Genomic DNA, 21,039 nt, shown 5'->3' on the forward strand with positions numbered 1-21,039 from the left:
TTTGGTGAAGATTAATTGACCACTAATTGATTGAATATTTATTAGACTAAATAATCTAATAGAGGAACTGGCAGGTAGAAACACAATTGCTATAGACAGAATGTTTGAAATGTTGAAATCCCACATGTGATGGTATTAGGAGGTCAAGCACTTGAGAGGTGACTAGGTCATGAGGGTAGAGCCCGCAGGAGTGGGGCCCAGGAGAACTCCCTGCCCTGCCACCATATGAAGACACAGAAAATAGGTAGCCATCTATAAACCATCTATAAATCTGAGGTGGATTTTCTGCAGACACCAAATCTGCTGGTGCCTTGATCTTGGACTTTCCAGTCTCTTAAACTGTTAGAGATGTTTGTTGTTTATAAGCCATCCAGTATATGGAAGCTTGCTGTACCATCCTGAACATCTCCCAATGTCCTCCGTGTTATTCCTTATGCTCCATAAGTAAGTAAAATAATATGATAATTGAGTCTCTCTGCTTCACATATACAAAGGAGTATTATGCCTCCATCAGAAAGGATGAATACCCAACTTTTGTGTCAACATAGACAGGACTGGAAAAGATGATGCTGAGTGAAGTAAGTAAAAGTCTGAAATTTTTGAAGATATCAGCATCTCTTTTTAATTATTCCTTCTAAATAGACATCATTTGTGGTGACAGTTTGATTCACAACAAAAAAATGAGCAGAAAGCAGAATTCTCATATACCCTGGGTCCCCATGTCGCCCCATGCACAGCCTCTCCCACTGTCAACATCCTATGCCAGAGCAGTACATTTGTTATAAATGACGGACCTACTTTGACACGTCACCCAAAGTCCATAGAAGCCATTAGGGTTCACTTTTGGTGCTGTATATGTGTATGTAACTTGGGTTTTTTCTCTTGCTAGTCTATCTTTTGTCAGTTTAATTTGTACATTCCTCGTCTCTGAACCTAAGAGGGTGGAGGAAAAGGTTTCTTCCTCCTCTCTGTTTCCTCCACGTATTACATAAACACATGTCCAGGTTGAACCCTGGCTCTTCACAACAATAACCCTTGTGCTCATTTGCTCACTCTTGTAATACATCTAACATAGTCTGAGAATTGTTTTGCCCATACCACTATGATGAACTCCAAAAGTTTAGGATGTGTTTGCAGTTTTTCCCTTATCTCTACCCTCCTTGCTGAAGACTGATGTTTTACACCTAAACCATAAAATCAGAGATAATGGAAGTATTGTTGATTAGTAAGTGTGAAATACAGTGAGGCATAAGCACACCATGTTGTTAGCCATAGGCTATACTATGGCATTGGGGCTCTAATTCAGGCCCATTCTTTTTCTCACTACATGATGTTCCACAAAGTCACAAATGAAATTAAGTGGGCATAGAGTCAAGAGCAGAAAGTGTTTTTGATCTGAGATGATAACATGCAGATAAGCAGGCATATCTATTTCGCCATCCCAGAGACAGCCCTCTTCTCTTTCCTTAGACTCGTCATTGGACAGGATGAACTGATTACAAGGGCCATCCTCTCAAGGGGCTGGAAGGTCATTGAAAGTTCAGGACAACCCCTGGACCTCTCTGACTTACTCCTACACCCAGTCTAAATACTTTTCACTGGAAGAGAGTATTTTCTGAAACTTGATCAATCAACAAGCACTCAGAAATGTTAAACAAAACTACATTGTTCACTGAGAACTTAAGCCAGCAATGATTTCACTCTTCAGCTGTAACCCCAGTCATCTGAGCTGACTGATGAAGTTCCAGGTCTGAAATGCTATCCCCAATGGTCCATTTTTCTGAGGCCTGGGTGTTTCTGGGAGATTTGAAGCTGTCTTGAGGCAACTTCCCCCAGGAGTCTAACAGGAATCGAGGCCTCTTGAAAGGAACTTTCAGAGATAGCGCAAGACGGGGGACTGCAGATAAGACATATCCTGCTCTGGATCTACCCCCTTCCTCTTTCTGGCCACACTACTGTCTACCACACAGAAGGGAGTAGCCAAAGGCAACCTTTAGGTGCAAGGTAAGCTGTAATGTTTAGACCCCTCTCCCTCCAGCCTTCATTCACTCCCTTCGCTTCCTATTTACAAACTTGTCTGTCCCATTTTTCCCCTGGGGAGACTCAGGTACAGCCATGTTTCCCACAATTGTCCCTATGAGTTATCCTCAGTTGTACATGGTTATCCCAAGGCTCTCTCAGAGGCACTGCTTTCTCAAAGCCTTCTGACAGTTACCCCACAGTAAATCTCAGTGTGTCTAGTATGATGTCCAAGCCCAGATCTGCCTTTGTTTTCCTGATACAACCATTCCATTTTCGCTGCTCTCTGATTCTCTATAAAGATAGAATTTATAGCATCTGGGTGGCTCAGTCAGTTAAGTGTCTGCCTTTGGGTCAGTTTATGATCCCAGGGTCCTGGGATCAAGCCCCTCATCTCAGGCTCCCTGCTCAGCAGGGAGCCTGCTTCTCCCTCTCCCTCTGATGCTCCTCCTGCTTATGCTATCTGTCCAATAAATCAATAAGGTGTTTTCTTAAAAAATAAAGAGAATTTTGAAACTTTTCAATTTATCCTTCCCTCCCAATCAGAAACTTCAATTACTGTCACCTCTACTGTTACCTCTACTACTAGATCAGAATTAAAAGTGAACTTTTAATTTTGACTCTTGAAGAAACAATATCAGTAGTGGTAATAATAATAACATTAAAATTCTTTTAGGGCTTACTATGTGCTTTGAATAGGGTGACCCTATAATTTGCTGTCTGGTTGGGACACTTTTGAGAGTGAAAAGGGACATTATTATATATTAGCCAAGAAATGAGCATAAATAGGGATGGTCCTCAGCAAACAGGGGCATTTATATGGTTTCATAGCTATGAACCAGTTTCACATGATAGAGGGCTAAAGGAGCTCTCCGTGGTCTCTCTTGTAAGGGCACTAATCCCATTCACGAGTGCTCCACCTTCATGACATAATCACCTCTCAAAGGCCCCACTTCTAAATGCCATCCCATTGAGAGTTAGGTTTTAATATACAAATTTGGGGTGGCAGGTGGGAAACAAACATTCAGTCTATAGCATCTTAGAACAAGGTACTTAAATTGTGCCTAATTTACAGATAAGGAAACAAATACAGAAGTTGATATATTATTTGTCTTTAAAATCATAATGCAGGACTTTTGGGTATTTCATCTGCAGTCAACCAGAAAAACGCAAGTTGGAGTTTCAGTAATAATTAAAAAGGTGAACTGATTCCAGACCACCGTCCAAACAGACTCCAGTTGCTATGCATTTAAATTCTCTTTTTTAGTGCTTTGCCAATCATCCATTTGTTTCATAGATGACAAACTGAGGTCCAGAGAGGTGATAAAATTTTCCTGAACATAACATACCAGTCATGAAGCTGCAACTAATACATATGGTCTCCTCACTCTACAGGCTCTAGTCAAATTCTCAAGAGCGGTTTATGGAAATGAATATCACATCGTATGTGCCTAAAGAAGTGACAACTGTGATATATGTCAAACTACTTGAGAGAAATTTTGAGAGATTGATATCATATTTAATCTGTGTAATGAAGGTAAATACTGCAACTGTAATTTAATGTATGGGAAATGAGGTCTCTCAGTAATGGCTCACAGACTCATTCTACACTGGATAGCTGTCCCCATGACCTAGAGGACAACAGAGATGATGCAGGCATTCTCAGAACCATTTTTTAAAACAGAGGTTTGAGGCAAACAAGATTCAAGTCTCACTCCTTGGAGAAAAGCCCATTGCTGGAAGTGACATTCTTCTGCTGCTCATATTCTTAGTCAACTTCACTGTTTCTCAGCTGCATCCTTTTCCTTGTCTGATACCCCTTTCCACCATCCTCACAGACAAGACAGTCTCCTGTTCCTTTACCCATTTCAGCCTCCTTCCTGTGTGCTGTATTTTCAGTGTCTTCTCCCATACTGACTCTTTCCTCAAGACGTGCACCCCTTCATGTCACCCTCTCCCCAGCCACCCCCATCATGCTAGTGTACAAATTTGCTCCATCACATCACTGTCAGCCTCCTTGTTAACTCCATTTCTTTCACTCTGACTTTCTCTTCGACCTATTGGAATAAGTGTGCTCTGAAAGTACTCCAGCAAATACTCCATTGATCTCCTGATTATCACATCTCATCATCTAATAAAATATTACCTTCTTAAACATTTTTAAAAATTGTAAGTTATCTATATGTACATGTATATATATGTATATATACATATATATATATACACACATAGTGTGTGGGTATAGTCTCTATATACGTGCATAGACAGAGAAAGAGTGTTAGTTTTTTCTATCAGTCTTGTCTTTTAACTGTACCATTTAGTCCATTTATATAACATAATTATTCATTTTTATTTTCCTCAGTGAATACCTACTACCTTCTTTTGCCTTTCCTATTAGTCTCATTTGTCTGGCATTTCTATTTCCTATCCTTTCTTCCCTTCTTTTGGATTAGTGGTGTAATTGTCTGTCATTCTGTGACAGACATTAAAGCTGTTCAAAATAATTCTCTCGTTCCAGGCACCTAGAAAGATCCTATTTCTCTGTCCCTTGTACTTAAATGTGACCATGAGGCTTTCTCCAGTCAATGAAGTGTAAATAGAAGTGACATATGTCCCTTCCAGCAGAAGCATTAAGCATTAAGCATTATGTCCTCTGGGGTGCTGTTTTTTTTTAAAGGTTTTACTTATTTACTTAGATAGAGACAGAGAGAGTGAGTGGGTGAAAGGCAGAGGGGGAGGGAGAGAGAGAATCCCAAGCAGACTCCAAGCTCAGCCCAGAGCCCAACTCAGAGCTTGATCTTATGATCTCAGATCATGACCTGACCCAAAATCAAGAGCAGGATGCTTAACCAGCTGAGCCACCTGGGCATCCCAGTGCTATGTTCTTTCCTCTGCCTCTTTGATTAAGACAGTGTGTGTCAAGAGGAAGGCTGTGTCAGCCTATTTTCCCAAGTGACAATAGCAGGCAGAGCCCCTAGGCTGGACCAAGATAGATATATAGCAGGAATGAGAAAGAAACTTTAAACTACTGAAATTTTGAGATTGTTTGTTACTGCAGCACAACTAGACTCTCCTAACTGATCCACAGTCTACTTATTCTCTGCTAGTTTGGAATTCAAACCCTGTTTTCCCTTCTTTTCATTGCTTATCTCAGAAATTCTCAAATGCATACTAAACATAGAAAAGTCTAATCAATACTTTTAGTCATCTCTTGAACACTTGGCAATTCACATCTCTTCCAAGCTATGTTCATGACATATATTTTAATTTTATCTTCTTAACTCAACAAGACATTATTGCTTTATATAGTTAAAAGGTCTTTTATTTGTCCACATATGTATCATCATCTTTCTTTATTCCTTCCTGAATTCATATTTCCGATGAGTAGCTTTTCTTTATAACCTCAAATCCATTCTTAGAAATTTTTTAGTGGAAGACTGCTTTAATGAAGTCATAAACTCCATTAGGTTTTGTTTTATTTTATTATTTTGTCAGCAAATGCCTTATTTTATTCACTTCTAAGTGCCAGAGTAAATAATTCTATGTTGGTGTGTTGAGAAATCAAAGCCAGTGTATTGAATTAAGATTATGATGTGCTGAAGAGGGGGAAAGCCATTCACATGGTCAGGTTACACCCTCAGCATTCCAGCTGCCACTTTCGGGAAGTGAAAAGCCCAGGGCACAGTTTCAGGACATGGATACAGAAGCAAAGTCATAAGATTTGTCCCGTGCCCTGGTGACTGAGCCAGCCTGACATCCCTTGGGGGTTTCGTTTGACTTTAGTTCCTCTCCTCCATTCTGACCTTCTAGGAGTGGTTGCTGTGGCCAAGTACTGTAACACACCCACCTTCCACACGCAGGAGAGCTGAAGTGGCCAACACTGGGTAAGGTCGCAGGTCTCCTCCTCTCCCTGCCCAGGAAACAAACCTCCTCCCAGACCCTAGGTCCCTGCAGTCTTCCAGCTGTAGGCAGCTGGATGTCCCCCACCCCAGAAGGGGTGCTGTTGGAATTCCAGCCACACCAGGACTCCTGGGGAGACAGAGGACCTCCATTTCTCTGGTGCTCTGGGGATCACATGTTTATGTGTCCTTTGCAAACCTGCAAGAGTTATTTGTTTGATGCAAATGGCCCCCTGAGATGACAAGGACTTTGCTGGGGTTCAGGCATCATTACCTTAGTGGCTTTCTTTGCTGCTCCTTGTGAACCAGCAGGCAAATGAGGTTTACATGGTACGGTTCCTATAAACAAGACTCACCCTTCCCAGCAGTCCTGAAAAAAGAGTGGTGTGGTTGGTTCCCTACAATGTCCTTCCTCACAAGGTCCTTGGTTCCCACTAAAGTGAAACCAAGATGCTCCTCCCACCTATCTTTCCTTGGAAGCCAAGCCCCTTTGTAATCTGTATAAGACATCCTCCCCAGGGATCCGGGGATCACAGAGACTGGCCTTCTGCTCTGTCCTAGAGACCAAGCTAGAGATCCAGGTCAGTGGCTGAAGAGATGGTCTCAGGGACTCTTTCTACTTCTGTGTTGCATTAGAGGGACCAGGGTGGTTGAGGTTAGCACCAGAAATAGCTTGAGCTAGACCAATATCGGGATGGAGCATGTGAGCTACAGGGAACCAAAGGCACTGGGGGAGGGAAGCATTGCTCTTGGGAATACACTGGCATCCCTCTATGATGCTGGTGTTAGGAACTGTGCTGTTGCCCTTGCGTTGGAGAACAATAGGCCTCACTCTGTCCATCATGATCCTATAGGTCATGTGGTATTTCAGGGGATACAGTTGAGCTCATGTTTTATTCAAAAGGATTTCCTGATAAGCACCTTGAACACTGGGTATAAATGTACTTATTCTTCAAATGTATTTTTTTAATGTTTTTAAGATTTTATTTATTTATTTGACAGGGATAGATAGAAAGCACAAGCAGAGGGGGCAGCAGAGGGAGTGGGAGAAGCAGGCTCCCCACTGACCAGGAAGCTGGGCTCGAGACAGAACTAGATCCTAGGACCCCCAGATCATGACCTGAACTCAAGGCAGACACTTAACAGACTGAGCCATCCAGGTGCCCCCTCAAATAGATTTTAAATTTTAAAATCTCTAATATTCAGACATAGGACTGCAGGATTTTAGTTCACTGTCAAGTCACCAACCAGAGGCAAAGACCACCTCTCTCCAGCTAGTAGGACTTAAATACTCTTGGACAAGAGTGTATGTGAGCATCTCAATCTTTGGAAAATTGCACAGAAGGAAGGATACCTTACTGGCTGACCTAAAGGGAGACTGTGAGCCAGGGAGGCCAGAGGTAGGAGCTGGGACTCTTTCTCAGGCAATGCTTTTTCTCTTCTCTCCCTTTCCTGGCTAGGCTCTTCCAGAGGAGTGAGACCACCATGGCTCAGGAGAGGTTCTTCATCCTGTTCCCACTACTGGCCCTGGTGCTGCTGGTGCTGGGCTGTGTCCAGCCATCTCTGGCCAAGGAGTCGAGGGCCGAGAAGTTCCTGCGGCAGCACATGGACTCGAACACCTCCACCATCAATGCCAGCTACTGCAACCAAATGATGAATCGCCGGAATATGACGGTTGGACGGTGCAAGCCAGTGAACACATTTATCCACGAGCCTCTGCCAGATGTCCAGGTAATCTGCTTCCAGGGAAATGTAACCTGCAAGAATGGGAAGCCCAACTGCCACCAAAGCAGCTCCAAAATGCGCATCACCGACTGCCGCCTGAAGAAAGGCTCCAAATACCCCAAATGCGACTACCAGACCCAGCAGCTACAGAAATCCATCATCGTGGCCTGTGAGTGTGTACAGTATGAGACAGTCCACTTTGACGGTTCTGTGTAGGTCTGCACCTGAGGCCAGAGTAGCAAGATGCCCCACCTCCCTGTTGTGGCTACTGTTTCTCCCCTCTCCCTTCCTGGCTCTGAGAGAAAGAACTCCAGTCAGGGTTCCTGTCCCAAACACACATGCGTTCCTACCCAGGACTTGCTCCTGTGTGGTTTGGGGGGTGAGGGGGTCCCTGTGTAAACCACTTCCCGGATTCTTTCAGTAAAACACAGTTGCAACCACCTGGATTTCTGAAACTGTCGCCATCCTAGTACTGTCGTGTGATTGCGTTCCTGCTCGGGTGAGAACTATAAATTTGGGTAGATTTCGTAAGCATGGAATAGAATCATTACGTGCCTTTGCTCCTGACTCTTGGTTCTCAGTGACCTGAGATCATTCCTTTGCTCAGAGATGCCTTGCTGTCAAATATGAAGCTAAGTATCAGCTATTTGAGATGAAAGGGAGCTACAGTCTGGGACTGTCCTGCTGGGTGAGCTGATGGAGGGCGAGCTCATATACCAAATTCTCTGGCACGGAAGGAAGGACAGGGTGACCTCAAGAAAACCTTGCTCAGACCCTGGCTGGGAGGACATGGGGATGAAATTATTATCCTAAATTTTCCTTTTCCTTTTATTGAGTGAGCTATTACCAGATCACAAAAATGGCCATCTCTTAGTTGGAAAGTCAGAATGTTCTATTCAGGAGCTAGAAGGGTCTGTAAGGATTATTAAATTAAATAAGAATAAGTAGATTTTGACTCGTGTATCCACTTTAATGGGATGGGCCTGCCTAGAATGTTGCAGAAAAAAATTCTAATAAGCGATGAGGTTGAACGGTAGCCTCTGTTGAAGGCAGGATGGAGGTAAATATGTGTGTTCCACTTGCCATCCCTGAGATAGTAATCTCCACTTTTACAGAGGAACAGCCTGAATCTCAGAAAGGTTAAGTGACTTGCTCACGGCTGCTGCTACTTAGTGGCACAGCTGAGACTAGACCCCAGGTCTCCTGGCCTCCAGTCCTTGTTCTTTCTGCTACCAGAGTGGACTCAGGAAGAAAATCCTGCAGTCTCCCTTTTCCTAAGTGCGGTGGGGAGGGTACCTGGGTGGCTCAGTCTGTTAAGAGACCTACTCTTGATTTCAGTGCATATCATGCTCTCAAGGTCCTGGGATCAAGTCCTGTATTGGGCTTTGTGCTCAGCTCAGAGCATGCTTAGGGTCTTCCTCTCTCTCCTCCTCCTCCTCTGCCCCTCCCTTGCATGTGCTCTCTCGCTCTCACTCTCTCTCACATAAATAAGTAAATCTTTAAAAACAGAAAAGTAAGGTAGAATATGGACTCTGAAAAACAACTTGAGGGTCTTGAAGGGGCGGGGTGTGGGAAGTTGGGGAACAAGGTGGTGGCAATTGGGGAGGGCACATATTTCATGGAGCACTGGGTGTGGTGGAAAAACAATGAATACTGTTACACTGAAAATAAATAAATAAATAAATAAATAAATAATAAAAGAAAAGTAAGGTAGAAGTAATTATGGATATGGCATCAAGGAAGTAGGTCTAGGGACACCTGAGAAACAAGATCAGAAAGGATGGCATAGTAGGGTACATAGTTCCCTTGGTTCTGTTGACCTCCTGTTCTGGAAAGTTCGCTGATCAAATCACTCAGGAGGAGGAGGAAAACCATTTTTTCTCACAGGAAGCATAGCTTCACTTTTCCAGAATTCTACCTTCATCTCTTGGGCTTTTAGGAATGGCGGGTACACTCCATGTCACCCTTGACATTTTATTTAAGTTCAGTAATGTAATATCCAGAGCTTGTAGTTTTTGCAGCATCCATGCACTCCTGAAATTCCTTCAGGCAGCCTAGACATACAGAGATGTCAAACCATCATTTCTTTCCTCAATACTTTTCTTTTTCTTTTTCCTTTCTTCTTCTCTTAAACATTTTATTTATTTATTTGACTGAGAGAGAGAGAGCACAAGTAGGGAGCGCAACAGAGGGAGAGGGAGAAGCAGGTTCTCTGATGAGCAGGGAGCCTGAGGCGGGGCTCGATCCCAGGACCCTGGGATCATGACCTGAGACCTTTAATGTCTGCCTTTGGCTCAGGTCATGATCCCAGGGTTAGAGATGGAGCCCCACCTTGGCCTCTCTGCTCAGCGGGGAGCCTGCTTCTCCCTCTCCCTCTGCCTGCCTCTCCCCCTGCTTTGTGCTCTCTGTCTGACAAATAAATAAAGAAAATCTTTAAAAAAAAAAAAAACAGAAAAAAAAAAAACCACAGCTTGCACCTGGAGATGATAGGGGTGTGAAAGTTGAGAAAACCATTGGAACAGAGGCTAGTTCCATCTGTCACATTCTACAAATACATTTTGTTAAGGAAACATGACTACCTAGGAAACAAAACCCTGAGAAGCCAGGTACTTCTGTCTGGATGATATACCCTTCTTAGAGATGAGACTCAGAGGCAGCCTGAATGGGCAGAACTGACCTTAACCCTATCGCACCCTGCCTCCCTCTGAGCAGCAGTGCCCAAGGAAGAGCACTGGAGCTTGGAAGTAGACCCTCAGGACTCTGCTGCTCCCTGCTATCACCATCCTGTCTGGGCCTCAGGACAATCTCTAGCATGGGGACAGTCAGAACTACCTTGTAGTCTGGCATGAGGGTTCAGTGAGGCAATTTTGATAAACTGTCTTACAAATGGGAACTTTCAATCCACTCCACAACATGCTCCAAGTGAATGTAAAAATAAGTTAGCTGTCCATCCTAGTACCTTAGTTTGTCCGCCGTATGCTAAAATGGCTTATTTTAACTGTCTCCACTATTAAAAGACCAAAGTCTAATCCAATTGATACTGACTTCTCAGATACCCATTATGAAAAAAATAACAATAATAATAAAAATAACTACTTAGTTGTGCCCAGAATGTTCACTTTCCCTCGGCTTCCTTAGGTCTGGTAACAGCAAGTGCATCTGGAAGGGTTTCCTGTTGTCAACCCACAGCCCCCGGAACCCACACTCACGAGGGAGCTTCAGAGCTTATCTCCAGGGAAGACCAGTAGCACGCGGAGGGACTTATGGACAGCACACGCACTAGAGAAATCCATGGGCCTTTGGGCTGCTGTTTTGTTCCAATATATTCCTCCTAACTGGTTTATACTGGTAAAAGTTGGCAAACAAACAGAATGTCCTGAACATGGGACTGGTTAAAATATGATGCATATCCTTACAACAGAATACTATGCAAATAGAACCAAATACACCTTTGCTACTGACATGCAATATGTCCAAAATATATTCTTAGTGGGAAAGAGGAAATAGTGTACAACATTGCGTATAAAATGTTATTATTTGTGACGGAAAAAGAGGAGAGAAACACATGCACCAGTATACATGTTAATTCACCTTTTTTAATGTTTTCTTTATTTACTTGAGAGAGAGAGAGAGCCTGTGAGCAAGGGAGAGGGGCAGAGGTCAAGAAAGAAGCAGACATCCCACTGAGCAGGGAGCCTGACCACTCAAGACCAGGGGCTCCAATCCCAGGACCCGGGGATCATGACCTGAGCTCAAGTCAGACATTTAATCCACTGAGCCTCCCAGGTGCCCTGTTAATAAACTTTTATTTTTATTTTTTATTTTTTGGAAATAATATATTAGTTTATTATTATTTTAAATTTTTTCATTTAAAGTCATCTAATTAACATACAATTATTGTTAGTTTCAGAGGTACAGGTCAGTGATTCATCAGTCTCATATAATACCCAGTGCTCATTACACCATGTGTCCTCCTTAATGTCCATCACCCAGTTACCCCTCTACCCCTCTCCCCTCCAGAAACCCTCAATTTGTTTCCTATGATTAAGAGTCTGTATGATTTGTCTCCCTCTCTGGTTTCCTCTAGTTTTATTTTTCCTCTCTTCCCCTATGATCCTCTGCTTTGTGTCTTAAATTCCACAGATCAGTGAGATCATATGACAATTGTCTTTCTCTGAATGACTTCTGTCACTTAGCATAACATCCTCCAGTTCCATCCAGTTGTTGCAAATGCCAAGATTTCATGTTTCTGACGGCTGAATCATATTCCATCGAATATATTAATAACATTTAATACTTAAATCTGTGTAATAGATAAAGGCTGTGAAGAGGCATAAAAAACTGAACTGCATCTGGAAAAGAAAACTGAGGCCTAAGAAACAACGACCAAAGGAAAACATACTTTTTACCAGATTTATTTCTCAATGTTGCATTTATGCTTACCATTTGCACGTGCGATGCATACATAGATAAAAAGGAAAAAGTCAAAGGGACTACCTCACTGCAGCCCCTTCTCGGTCGGTAAGGAAGATCCTGGTAATAGAAAGTCCAAAAAATTGGGTGCCTGGGTGGTTCAGGGGGTTAAGCCTCTGCCTTCCACTCAGGTCTTGATCTCAGGGTCTGAGATCCAGGCCCCCATCAGGCACTCGGCTCAGCGGGGAGCCTGCTTCCCCTCTCTCTCTGCCTGCCTCTCTGCCTACTTTGATCTCTCTCTCTGTGTCAAATAAATAAATAATATATTAAAATTTAAAAAAAAGTCCAGACAATGGCATTAGGAAGAAAACTTAAAAAGTACCACTGCGATGAAACCTTGAGTTGACCCGGACACCCCCACCTGTTACCCCGGAGCAGCCCAGCAGACAGAAGCACACAACCCTGCCTTCCACACAACTAACCACCGTCGTGATGGAGAACTCGTGGTACACAGTAGGCGCACTTTATCTGAAGCCTATTGGCTTACTTTCCGGCAGTGTTCCTCAGTGTCAGCCATTTTGACAATCAGGCCTGTAGCTCTGCAGAAACAATAAAACTAAACCTTAAAAAGAACGTGGAACTCATCAGGTAGTATCAGTCTCTGACTCACTGTTCTGACCACTCACTTGTCAGGTGCCTGACACAGAAAGACCTCAGCAACCAGGGAAGAAGGAGTCTTCTAAGAGGTTGATATGACTGAATATAGTATATGATTCAAGATACCAATGTTCTGTTATTTCAGTGACAAGAATTTGGCACCATTACTTTTGCAGTCAGCAAGCATATAAAAGTCTAGAGAAAGAAACAGCCCAAATAGCAGGCCTTCGAACTAATCCCCTTCAAGCCAGGCAGCAGTGTGGAAAAGACACAGGCATGTTGCAACAGAGACCCCAAAATGGACACATCAAATGCTCTGAACTTGCTTTAGGATTGTGGGCCTAGACCAAGGACCAAGCCAACTGCCAGGGTCCACTCACATCACACACAGCTTCTGACAGAGTTCAGGACATGCTATTAAATAATATGGCAACTTGGTCATATTATTTAATCTTTTAAATTGAAGAAATTTGAGAAAGGACAGGTACAGGAAAGACATACTGACCTTCTCTGGAAGCAGGTCATAAAACCCTACTGGGAGAGGGTTTCCGGCACCCAGAGGAAAGAAGAGTCATTATCTGAAAAATGGAGTGACATCTGAACAAACGTCTTGCTAAGTTTCCCCCATTTACTACACTTAGCTTGTACCCTTTGTTCTAGCACATCTTTCCACCACTTTCCATCTTTCATCAAACCTAGCATACACACACTCAGGTTTAACCACTTCTTTAGGGCTTTATTTCCTTAGGAAGGCTCTCCTCTCACCTTAAACCTATGTGAAATAAATGGGAATTCTTTTCTCTTGTTAATCTGTTTGTTGTTGTTGTTGTTGTTTTTATTAAAGGGTCTCAGCTGAGAACGTAGAAGGGTAGAAGGAATGGATATTATTCCTCCACTACATACGTAAGATTTGGGATAATTTAAGAGAGATAGGGAGGAGAGACAGACTCTTCCAGTTGTGTACTCCCCAGTCTGTCTTGCACTTTACTTCTGGTAGCAGACAGCCATTCAACTGCCTGTTTTAAGACAAGGTAGAAATTTTGTTTCAGGAATCAGGCAGAAGGGCAGTTTTGAGAACTTGGGCACTGAGTGAAAATCAGTGTGAGCCAGAGAAAATGGTTCTCCACTAGGAATGGGTATGAGATTCACCATGGAGCTCATCAAACACAGACATGCAAAAAAGACCTCCTTCCCAAAGAGTCTGTTTCAGGAGGCCTGGAATCCAGGCCTTCTTAAAAGTCTCTTAGGCACTTCTGATGAGAGGGGCCAGGGTTGGGAACTCCTGCCCAGGCACAGGGGTAATCTGATACTGTTTACCTCTACTAGTGGGCTCAGGGTGCAATCAAGTTGTGGGACTGGAGAGAAGGGGGGCTTGTGGCTGTAGAATAGGATACATGAGGGCTAGGCACACAGACAGCTTGTTTGGTTTGGTTTGGTTTGGTTTGGTTTGGTTTGGTTCTAATTAAGTAGCTTTAATTCTTCAGGGCACTTTTAGGTTTACAGAAAAATTGAGTAGAAAGATAGAAAATTCTCTTGTGCTTCTCCCTCGCCCGCTTTCCTGCCCACACAGCCCACAGTTTTCCTGTTATTAACATGTTCCTTGGGGTGGTCCTTTTCCTATAATTGATGAGCCAATATTGATGATGACTAACTAAAGTCCACAATTTAATTATGATCCATTCTCTGCATTATGTATTTCTATGGGTTTGGACAGTTCATAGTGTCATTGTAGGAGAGGAAACCATCTTCCTCGGCTCTCTTATGGTCTCTGACTGGGTCTCAAAATTGAACTGACAGAGATAAGTAAGAGTAAAGCATAAAAATTTGCTTAAATTTTCACATGTACATGGGATCCTCCGTAAGGGAATGAAGACCTGAAATAGCGACCAGCCCTGGAAGCTTTTGTATCCTTTAGACAAAGACACAATACATTTGTGGAGACTTGACAGGATAAAGGGGTCTGGTCTACAGGTAGGAAATGGTGAAGAAATAACTAAAAGAAAAGGGTTAGTTTAACAAGGTTTGTTTCCAGATTCCTCTGGTGTGACCTCTGGCTGGTAACATTTTCTCCAGGAAAAGAATTTATTTCCTCCCTTTAAGCTAAAGGAGAGCCTTTCCTGCATTTATGGATTCTTGACTGCCTTTATTACAAAATATTATTTGTGTCAAAGAACCATAGCTTGGGGTCACAGAGTCTGGTTTCCTTCAGCATGAACAAAGATGATCTCCTCATGTACTTAGATTTTCTTTGATTTCCTTCAGCAGAGTTTTGTAGTTTTCCTCATAATGATCTTGTTCATTTTTTTAGTAGATTCATATCTACATATTTCATTTTTCTTGGGTGAGTATGTAAATTTTTTTCTCAAATTTCAATTGTTCATTGCTGGTACCTAAGAAAGCAATTGATTTTTGTATATTAACTTTGTATCTTGTGACTTTGCTCTGAAAGACATCATTTTTATCCTGTAGATAACTGAAGACATTAAAAGCAAGAGTGTTCCCCTATTCTATTGATGCTCAAGGAGTACTAATCTGGAAGGGATGTGTAAAACAGATTGGAAGGAAAAGAGGCTAGAGGCAGGGAGTCCCTGTAGGAGACATTTCTGTGAGCCCTCCAGAAAACAAAAAGATTCCAAGTAAGTGTATTACAGCCCCAGTGGAAAAGCAAGAACAGACCGAAGAGGAAAATACCCTGAACTGGCCTTTCTCCTTCATGCCCATGGGTCTCTGTTGCCACACTCCAACTTGTCCGTGTACCAATGTGCAGCAAGCCAAATTCTGAGACACTGGATTTAAACCAAGGAAAGCTTTGTAGTCTAGAGAGCAGCCCGAGGAGAAAGTAGGGGATCATTCCCAAAGCTGCCTTGCCCTCTTGTCCTGTTGATCTATAAGGGACAACTTACACACATGAAAGGAAGCTAAGGGGTTTCCTGAAACTTGTTGGGAGGTCCTTGAAAAATCTAAGAGATAAGCATTCTTCTGGACAGTGAGGCACAACTTGGGATCTGGGATCAGATACATCAAGATACATGTTTCTGTCTGGTCTCTGTTATGTTTCTACGATCGGTAGGTAAACACAGAGTAGGAATAAAAAGTCAAAGGTAATGATTGGTCGTGCTCAAGGTTATGAAGTAAGGAAAACCGAGCCACCTGTGTGTCTCCGTCATTTTACCTTCCAATTGGTTTGCACTCAGGTCCTGATCTCATGGGTGGTGGGGTTGAGCCCCAGTAGGACTAAGTGCTGGATGCGGAGTCTCCCTCCTCTCCCTTTGCCCCTCCACCCACTCGTGCCCTCTCTCTTTTTCTCTCTCTCAAATGAATAAATAAGTTTTTCAAAGAGAGTACATAACACATAATTAAGTAGGAAACAACACAACTTAGACCTAAGTGTACCACACAAACAATAAAATTACAGTGATCCTTATGGTTTCAGAATGGGTCCAGGAACCAGCTTCTGGCTTCCTCTTCACATGCAGTTCCCTCATGGGATGCCCTTACCATCCTCTTCACCTAACTTCTTATTAATCCAAAAATAAGTCCAGGTGTCAGAGCCTTCTATCTACCAGCTCCTCAGAGCCCCCGGCACCTCCTCCACCACAGCCAAAAGAGCTATTTACAGTTATTAATATACCATGTATGTCTCTATTAATCTGACCATCTTCTTCATTAGATTATGAATTCTTGAATCTATATGGGACAACTTATACACATGAAAGGAAGCTAAGGGGTTTCTAGAAAGTTGTTGGGAGGTGCTAGAAAAATCTGGAGATAAGCATTCTTCTGGAGAGTGAGGCACAACTTGGGATCTGGGATCAGATACATCAAGATACATGAGAAGCCCAGAGTCTGGCCCAACAACATACCCATAAATCAATAATTCATTGGAGTCTGCTGTTGCAATTCACAACATTACCAGGTACCTGGCAACTATTGTATCAAATTTACCTTGGGTGTTTTCTCCTAAAGAACTGAAAGCATAGAGGTTCAAAACCCTGAAGCTTCCTATGGAGAAGGAAGCACCAAACCCGTATCAGGAAGTCATCATTTCCTCACAATTTCTTTGAGGAAGTTATCACTTCTCCTTTGTTCCTTTAAGGAGGCTTGGTCTTCCTGCATCTGCAGGGATACTGGCTTTAAACAGTGAGTTGGAGGGTGTGGGTCTCATCCACACTGTGCACAAGAAGGGCATCTTCCAAGCCCTAGGTTTTCCTTTCCTCTTTCCTAGGGCTCGGAACCCTTCCCTGCTGCAGGCAGGCCACGCTGGCATACCTGGCAGAGGAAAAGCAGACAAAAGTCTCTGGGCCTGGGACTAACCATTGCCTCTGTCCTCAGCAGGACCCCCAGCAAGGAGACCTGGTAAGAGGAGAAGCCTGGGGGTTGAAGAGAGAGAGCCGAGATGATGGCCAGATAGCCCAGGTTAAATAGATGGAGGAGAAATTATCCAGGAGGGAGGAGGGAAGAAGCAAGACTCTGGACCCATAAGCACAGGACAAAGAGAATAATGGGATCTGGCAGTCAAAGGAAAGATCATCTTAATTCACATTCCTCCTCATTGGGCTTCAGGAACTTCATAGAATTGCGAGACCCATGTTGGAAAGATGTTGGTTTTTTAAAAAATGGACTTAAGAAATCTTGAAAGGCTCGATGAAGATCTAAATCGTTGTGAATGATAATTTTGCTCTTACTGCTTCTACTATTATCATTCACTTTCTTCCCTTTTCCCACACAGAAGAGATGATGCTGGATCATCTAGGACCATTTCCTTTCCTCCTGGTGCTGCTGGGATCATGGGGGCCAGTGCCACTTGTTGCTAGGCCTCCAAACCTCAAAGGGTTCAATGGTTTGAAATTCAGCATATAAGAGCAGGTCCTGTCCAATGCAAGATGGAAATGCGTGGGGCCAATAATTATACTCAGACCTGTAAACCTTCAGACACCTTTCTGCACGACCCCTTCCAGAACGCGGCTGCTACCTGTCTTTTGCCCAAGACAGACTGGCCAGAGAAACTGCCACTGGAGTGCGAATCGTATTAACATGACTTACTGCTGTCACTCTGGAGGGACAGTGTGACTGCCACTACAAGGCTACACTCCAGAACCGGTTCTACCCTGTTAAATGTAACAAGTTTCAGCCAGGTTACCCTCCCAATAGTCTGCTTCCTGTACACTTAAACAGTACCAGATCACAGCCTCCTGGATAGTTTGATTAGACTAAGGTTCCCATTACTTTGCCTTACACTTGGTGCAGGTTCTCTTATGTTCCCTTCTGCCTTTTTTTTTTTTCCATTGTTGATTTCCATGGTTCCCATAGAAGAAAGAAGGAGGGCAGTGAGAGAATTATGGGGCCATGATGCCAGACCAGAGCTGGGGACAAAAACATATAGCATTCCTTTCTGCGTTGGAGCTTTGTGTGTTTTGAAGAAGGGCAATAGGGAAAGGGGCAAGGAAAGACCCAGGCCCCCATATTTTCAATCTTGGAACTTCTTCCAAGTTTGTTGCATTCTGTTCACAGCAATAAAATCACTTTCTGTTGCATTGTAATGACCTTGAGTGTGTGTGTTTGGGATGCCTTTCACATCATTGCCAGCCTAGAGCCATCTAGATTGCATTTGCTGACATTCTTAGGAGAACTAGTTCGGCCTTAGGCATCCTTTGAGGTTAATCTGCAACCCGGAGCCTCTGCCACTTCTCTTACCCCTGTGTCTTTTTGGAACTTTGGAGCAAGAATATTCTCCATCTCATCAAACTCTACTCATGGCTTTTACATATTTCCCTTGACACCCTGATCTATGTTTATTTGGAAGTGGCACAGATATTTCATAAATTGTCTGTAGTACTTTCACACACAGGTTCTAACCCTGACAACCAATGCATCCTACATCTTTACTGTTGATTTCCATATTTCATGAGATAATGTTTTAAATGTCAGTAGTAGTAGGGAGAATAATCCACTGTAGGCTTAGAGTCAATTCTCCCATGATCTATTGCAATGCATGAAAAGAAATCATAGATCAAGAAAAAAAAAAGTACTGGGGAGCTAAAAACACTGAAATATCACAGAGTAATGGTGTTTTTGAAGAGATAGAAGACATAGAAATTGAGGGACTGGGATTCAGAATTTGGCTGGGATTAAGAACTTAGGTCCTAGATGTAGGAGAGGAAAAATAATTTTCTCTCTACCATTCTAGATTCTTAGCTGTTAGTCCCATGCCCCCCTATACAAAGGCGGAGTAACAGGACAAAAACTATTATAATTATGTACATACACAGGGGATCCCCACAAAAATATGAAACTAAAAAGCAGCTATCCACCAGGGGCTTATGGACCATCCTGAGCTAAGGAAAGGATACGGATTTAGGGCTTTAAAAGAGGGAAGGCAATTCAGAAGAAGGTGAGAGGAGGAAATGTTTGTGAAAGGAAATTAGCCCTGTCATGAAGATGACTCTCCCAGATGAAAGCAATCCCTGACATGGCTCACTTCCTGTACTGGACCCCTTTCTAATATAAATTTCCCCTAGAAAAGTGTAACCTCTACTCTGCTTTCAGAACTTCTCCTGGTCTACACTTTCTCACAATAAACAGCTTAAGATAATTCTTGTGCAAAAAAGAATATTTGGAGGTGGCCTATTCTGCTACCCCTCATACCTTTCCATTTCCCTGCCAACTGCTAGACTCACTGGGTTAACAGCCCAGTGGAAGTCAAAATGTTCTGTAGCCCGATCTGTCTTTGAGTAGCAGCCAAACATAATGCCTATCCAAAAGGCCACCTACTGAAGTAGTTAACGAGTGTGTCAGTTATCTGTGCTGCACAATGGTTCTTTCCAAACCAAGGAATTCCTTTAACAGCTGTGCTAGTCAGACTCACTTTCCTTTATGCCACATCTTTACATCAGGTCTTAGAAACAAAGACAGAAATATGAAGTTTCGGGTTTCAGGAGCCTGGATTCCAAGGGTGCTAAATACTCAAGGCCCCTCTCAGTGGGAAGACATAAGAAAGCCAGGACAACCTGGCACTTGACAAAACGGGTACCCATTGGGGAACTTCTCCCATGGGACTTGAGTCTGCCAATTTAGAGCAGCTTTCGATAGTATTAATCTTAAGCAGCGTGACATTTACATTGCAGAGGCTCAAAGTATTCAAGCCAAGTGCGGGGGGAGTGGACACAAGGATCTGTGTTCACATTTGGTAGGAACCAGTGTAGGAACATGTAGCATCATCCTCAGCGAAAGGGGTGCATTGACCTGATCAGTAATCACAATGGACTTACGTGTTGTATAAACATTACCTGGCCATTTCAGCAGATTCTTGGAGAAAGTAACCTAGTAAAAGGCTGAATTTCCTGTCACCCAACCACTCAGTTACTCTACCTTACTCAACTATTTCTCAACAATCATTATTTATACATTACAGAACACACAAATTGAAGAAATTGTGGGAGGGAATAAGAATGAAGATAACTTGGGGAAAATCTTTTATGCCCAGAGGCATTTGTTCTAAATTAACAGACCAGACCAGGGTAGACTTTCTCTCAGATTTGTGTTATTTTCTGCATGCAATCAGGTATTGTGGGAGAGTCAAGATAACTGACTGAATCAGATATTCATTTAGGTATATTCCTAAGTCAGCTTCAATGACCTGACAGTCATTATAGGAATGACTCAAAAGTAGTAAACCTTAGAAATGAACTTAGCAAATATTCCAGCAGCTCTCAACTCTGCTTTCATATGAAGTTCATCTGGGAGGTTTATAGAAAAACAAAATCAATGACTGGATCCCTGTGAGAAAGTAGAAAATATATGTTGATTTCTGCCTCTGATTCCTGGCACAGGGCTCTTGAAACCCTTGTAAATTCCTAAGTGATAAGAGCACTGGGAACATCTTTTCTTATAAGAAAGAGAACACTGGCAGCACCTGGGAGGTGTCTGGATGGGGGCTGATCACCAGAAAGAAGGAACCATGATGAAAAGCTTCATAATTTTGGCCTCACCCCCAACCTCAAGAAAGAGGAGAGCAGCTGGAAATGGAGGTAATAACTGCCCTGCCTGTGTGAGGTAGCCTTTATAAAAAAAAAAACAAAAGTTCAGGGTTAGGGGAATTAAGGGGTTGGAAATACATCTATGATGTGAGAAACAAAAGCAAAAGAAAAACTAAATTTCCTTACTACCTGCAGCCCATGACAAGCCCTTGACACAGGCCAAGTGACACTCCTCTAAGAACTCAGCTGCATCAATGTTACTACTTTGCCAAGGACAAACGGCAGTCTTAGCCTGATCTCCAGGATCCTGTAAGTCTACTAAAACATATAAAAGTCCTTTGGGAACTTTC

General features: G+C 42.9%; 1 protein-coding gene across 4 annotated transcripts; it reads left to right on the plus strand.

Moving 5' to 3' along the window:
• The first annotated feature begins 1,890 nt into the window (after positions 1-1,890).
• On the plus strand, positions 1,891-17,933 carry LOC116867331 (ribonuclease pancreatic-like). Of its 4 annotated transcripts, none has more exons than XM_032856976.1 (3): positions 6,403-6,499; positions 7,379-7,809; positions 17,872-17,933. In XM_032856976.1, the coding sequence occupies exons 2-3, from the start codon at positions 7,404-7,406 to the stop codon at positions 17,916-17,918; spliced, it is 453 nt and encodes a 150-aa protein (XP_032712867.1). In that variant the 5' UTR covers positions 6,403-6,499; positions 7,379-7,403; the 3' UTR covers positions 17,919-17,933. The 4 variants fall into 4 exon arrangements, with proteins under 4 accessions (XP_032712866.1, XP_032712867.1, XP_032712865.1 ...); XM_032856974.1 differs by lacking the exon at positions 17,872-17,933 and adding an exon at positions 10,455-10,464 and having other exon boundaries at positions 7,379-7,901; XM_032856975.1 differs by lacking the exons at positions 6,403-6,499; positions 17,872-17,933 and adding an exon at positions 1,891-2,004 and having other exon boundaries at positions 7,379-8,089.
• The last annotated feature ends 3,106 nt before the right edge of the window (positions 17,934-21,039 follow it).

Source organism: Lontra canadensis, unplaced genomic scaffold (genome assembly GCF_010015895.1).
Source record: "Lontra canadensis isolate GAN:19392208 unplaced genomic scaffold, GSC_riverotter_1.0 scaffold12, whole genome shotgun sequence".
NCBI lineage: Eukaryota > Metazoa > Chordata > Mammalia > Carnivora > Mustelidae > Lontra > Lontra canadensis.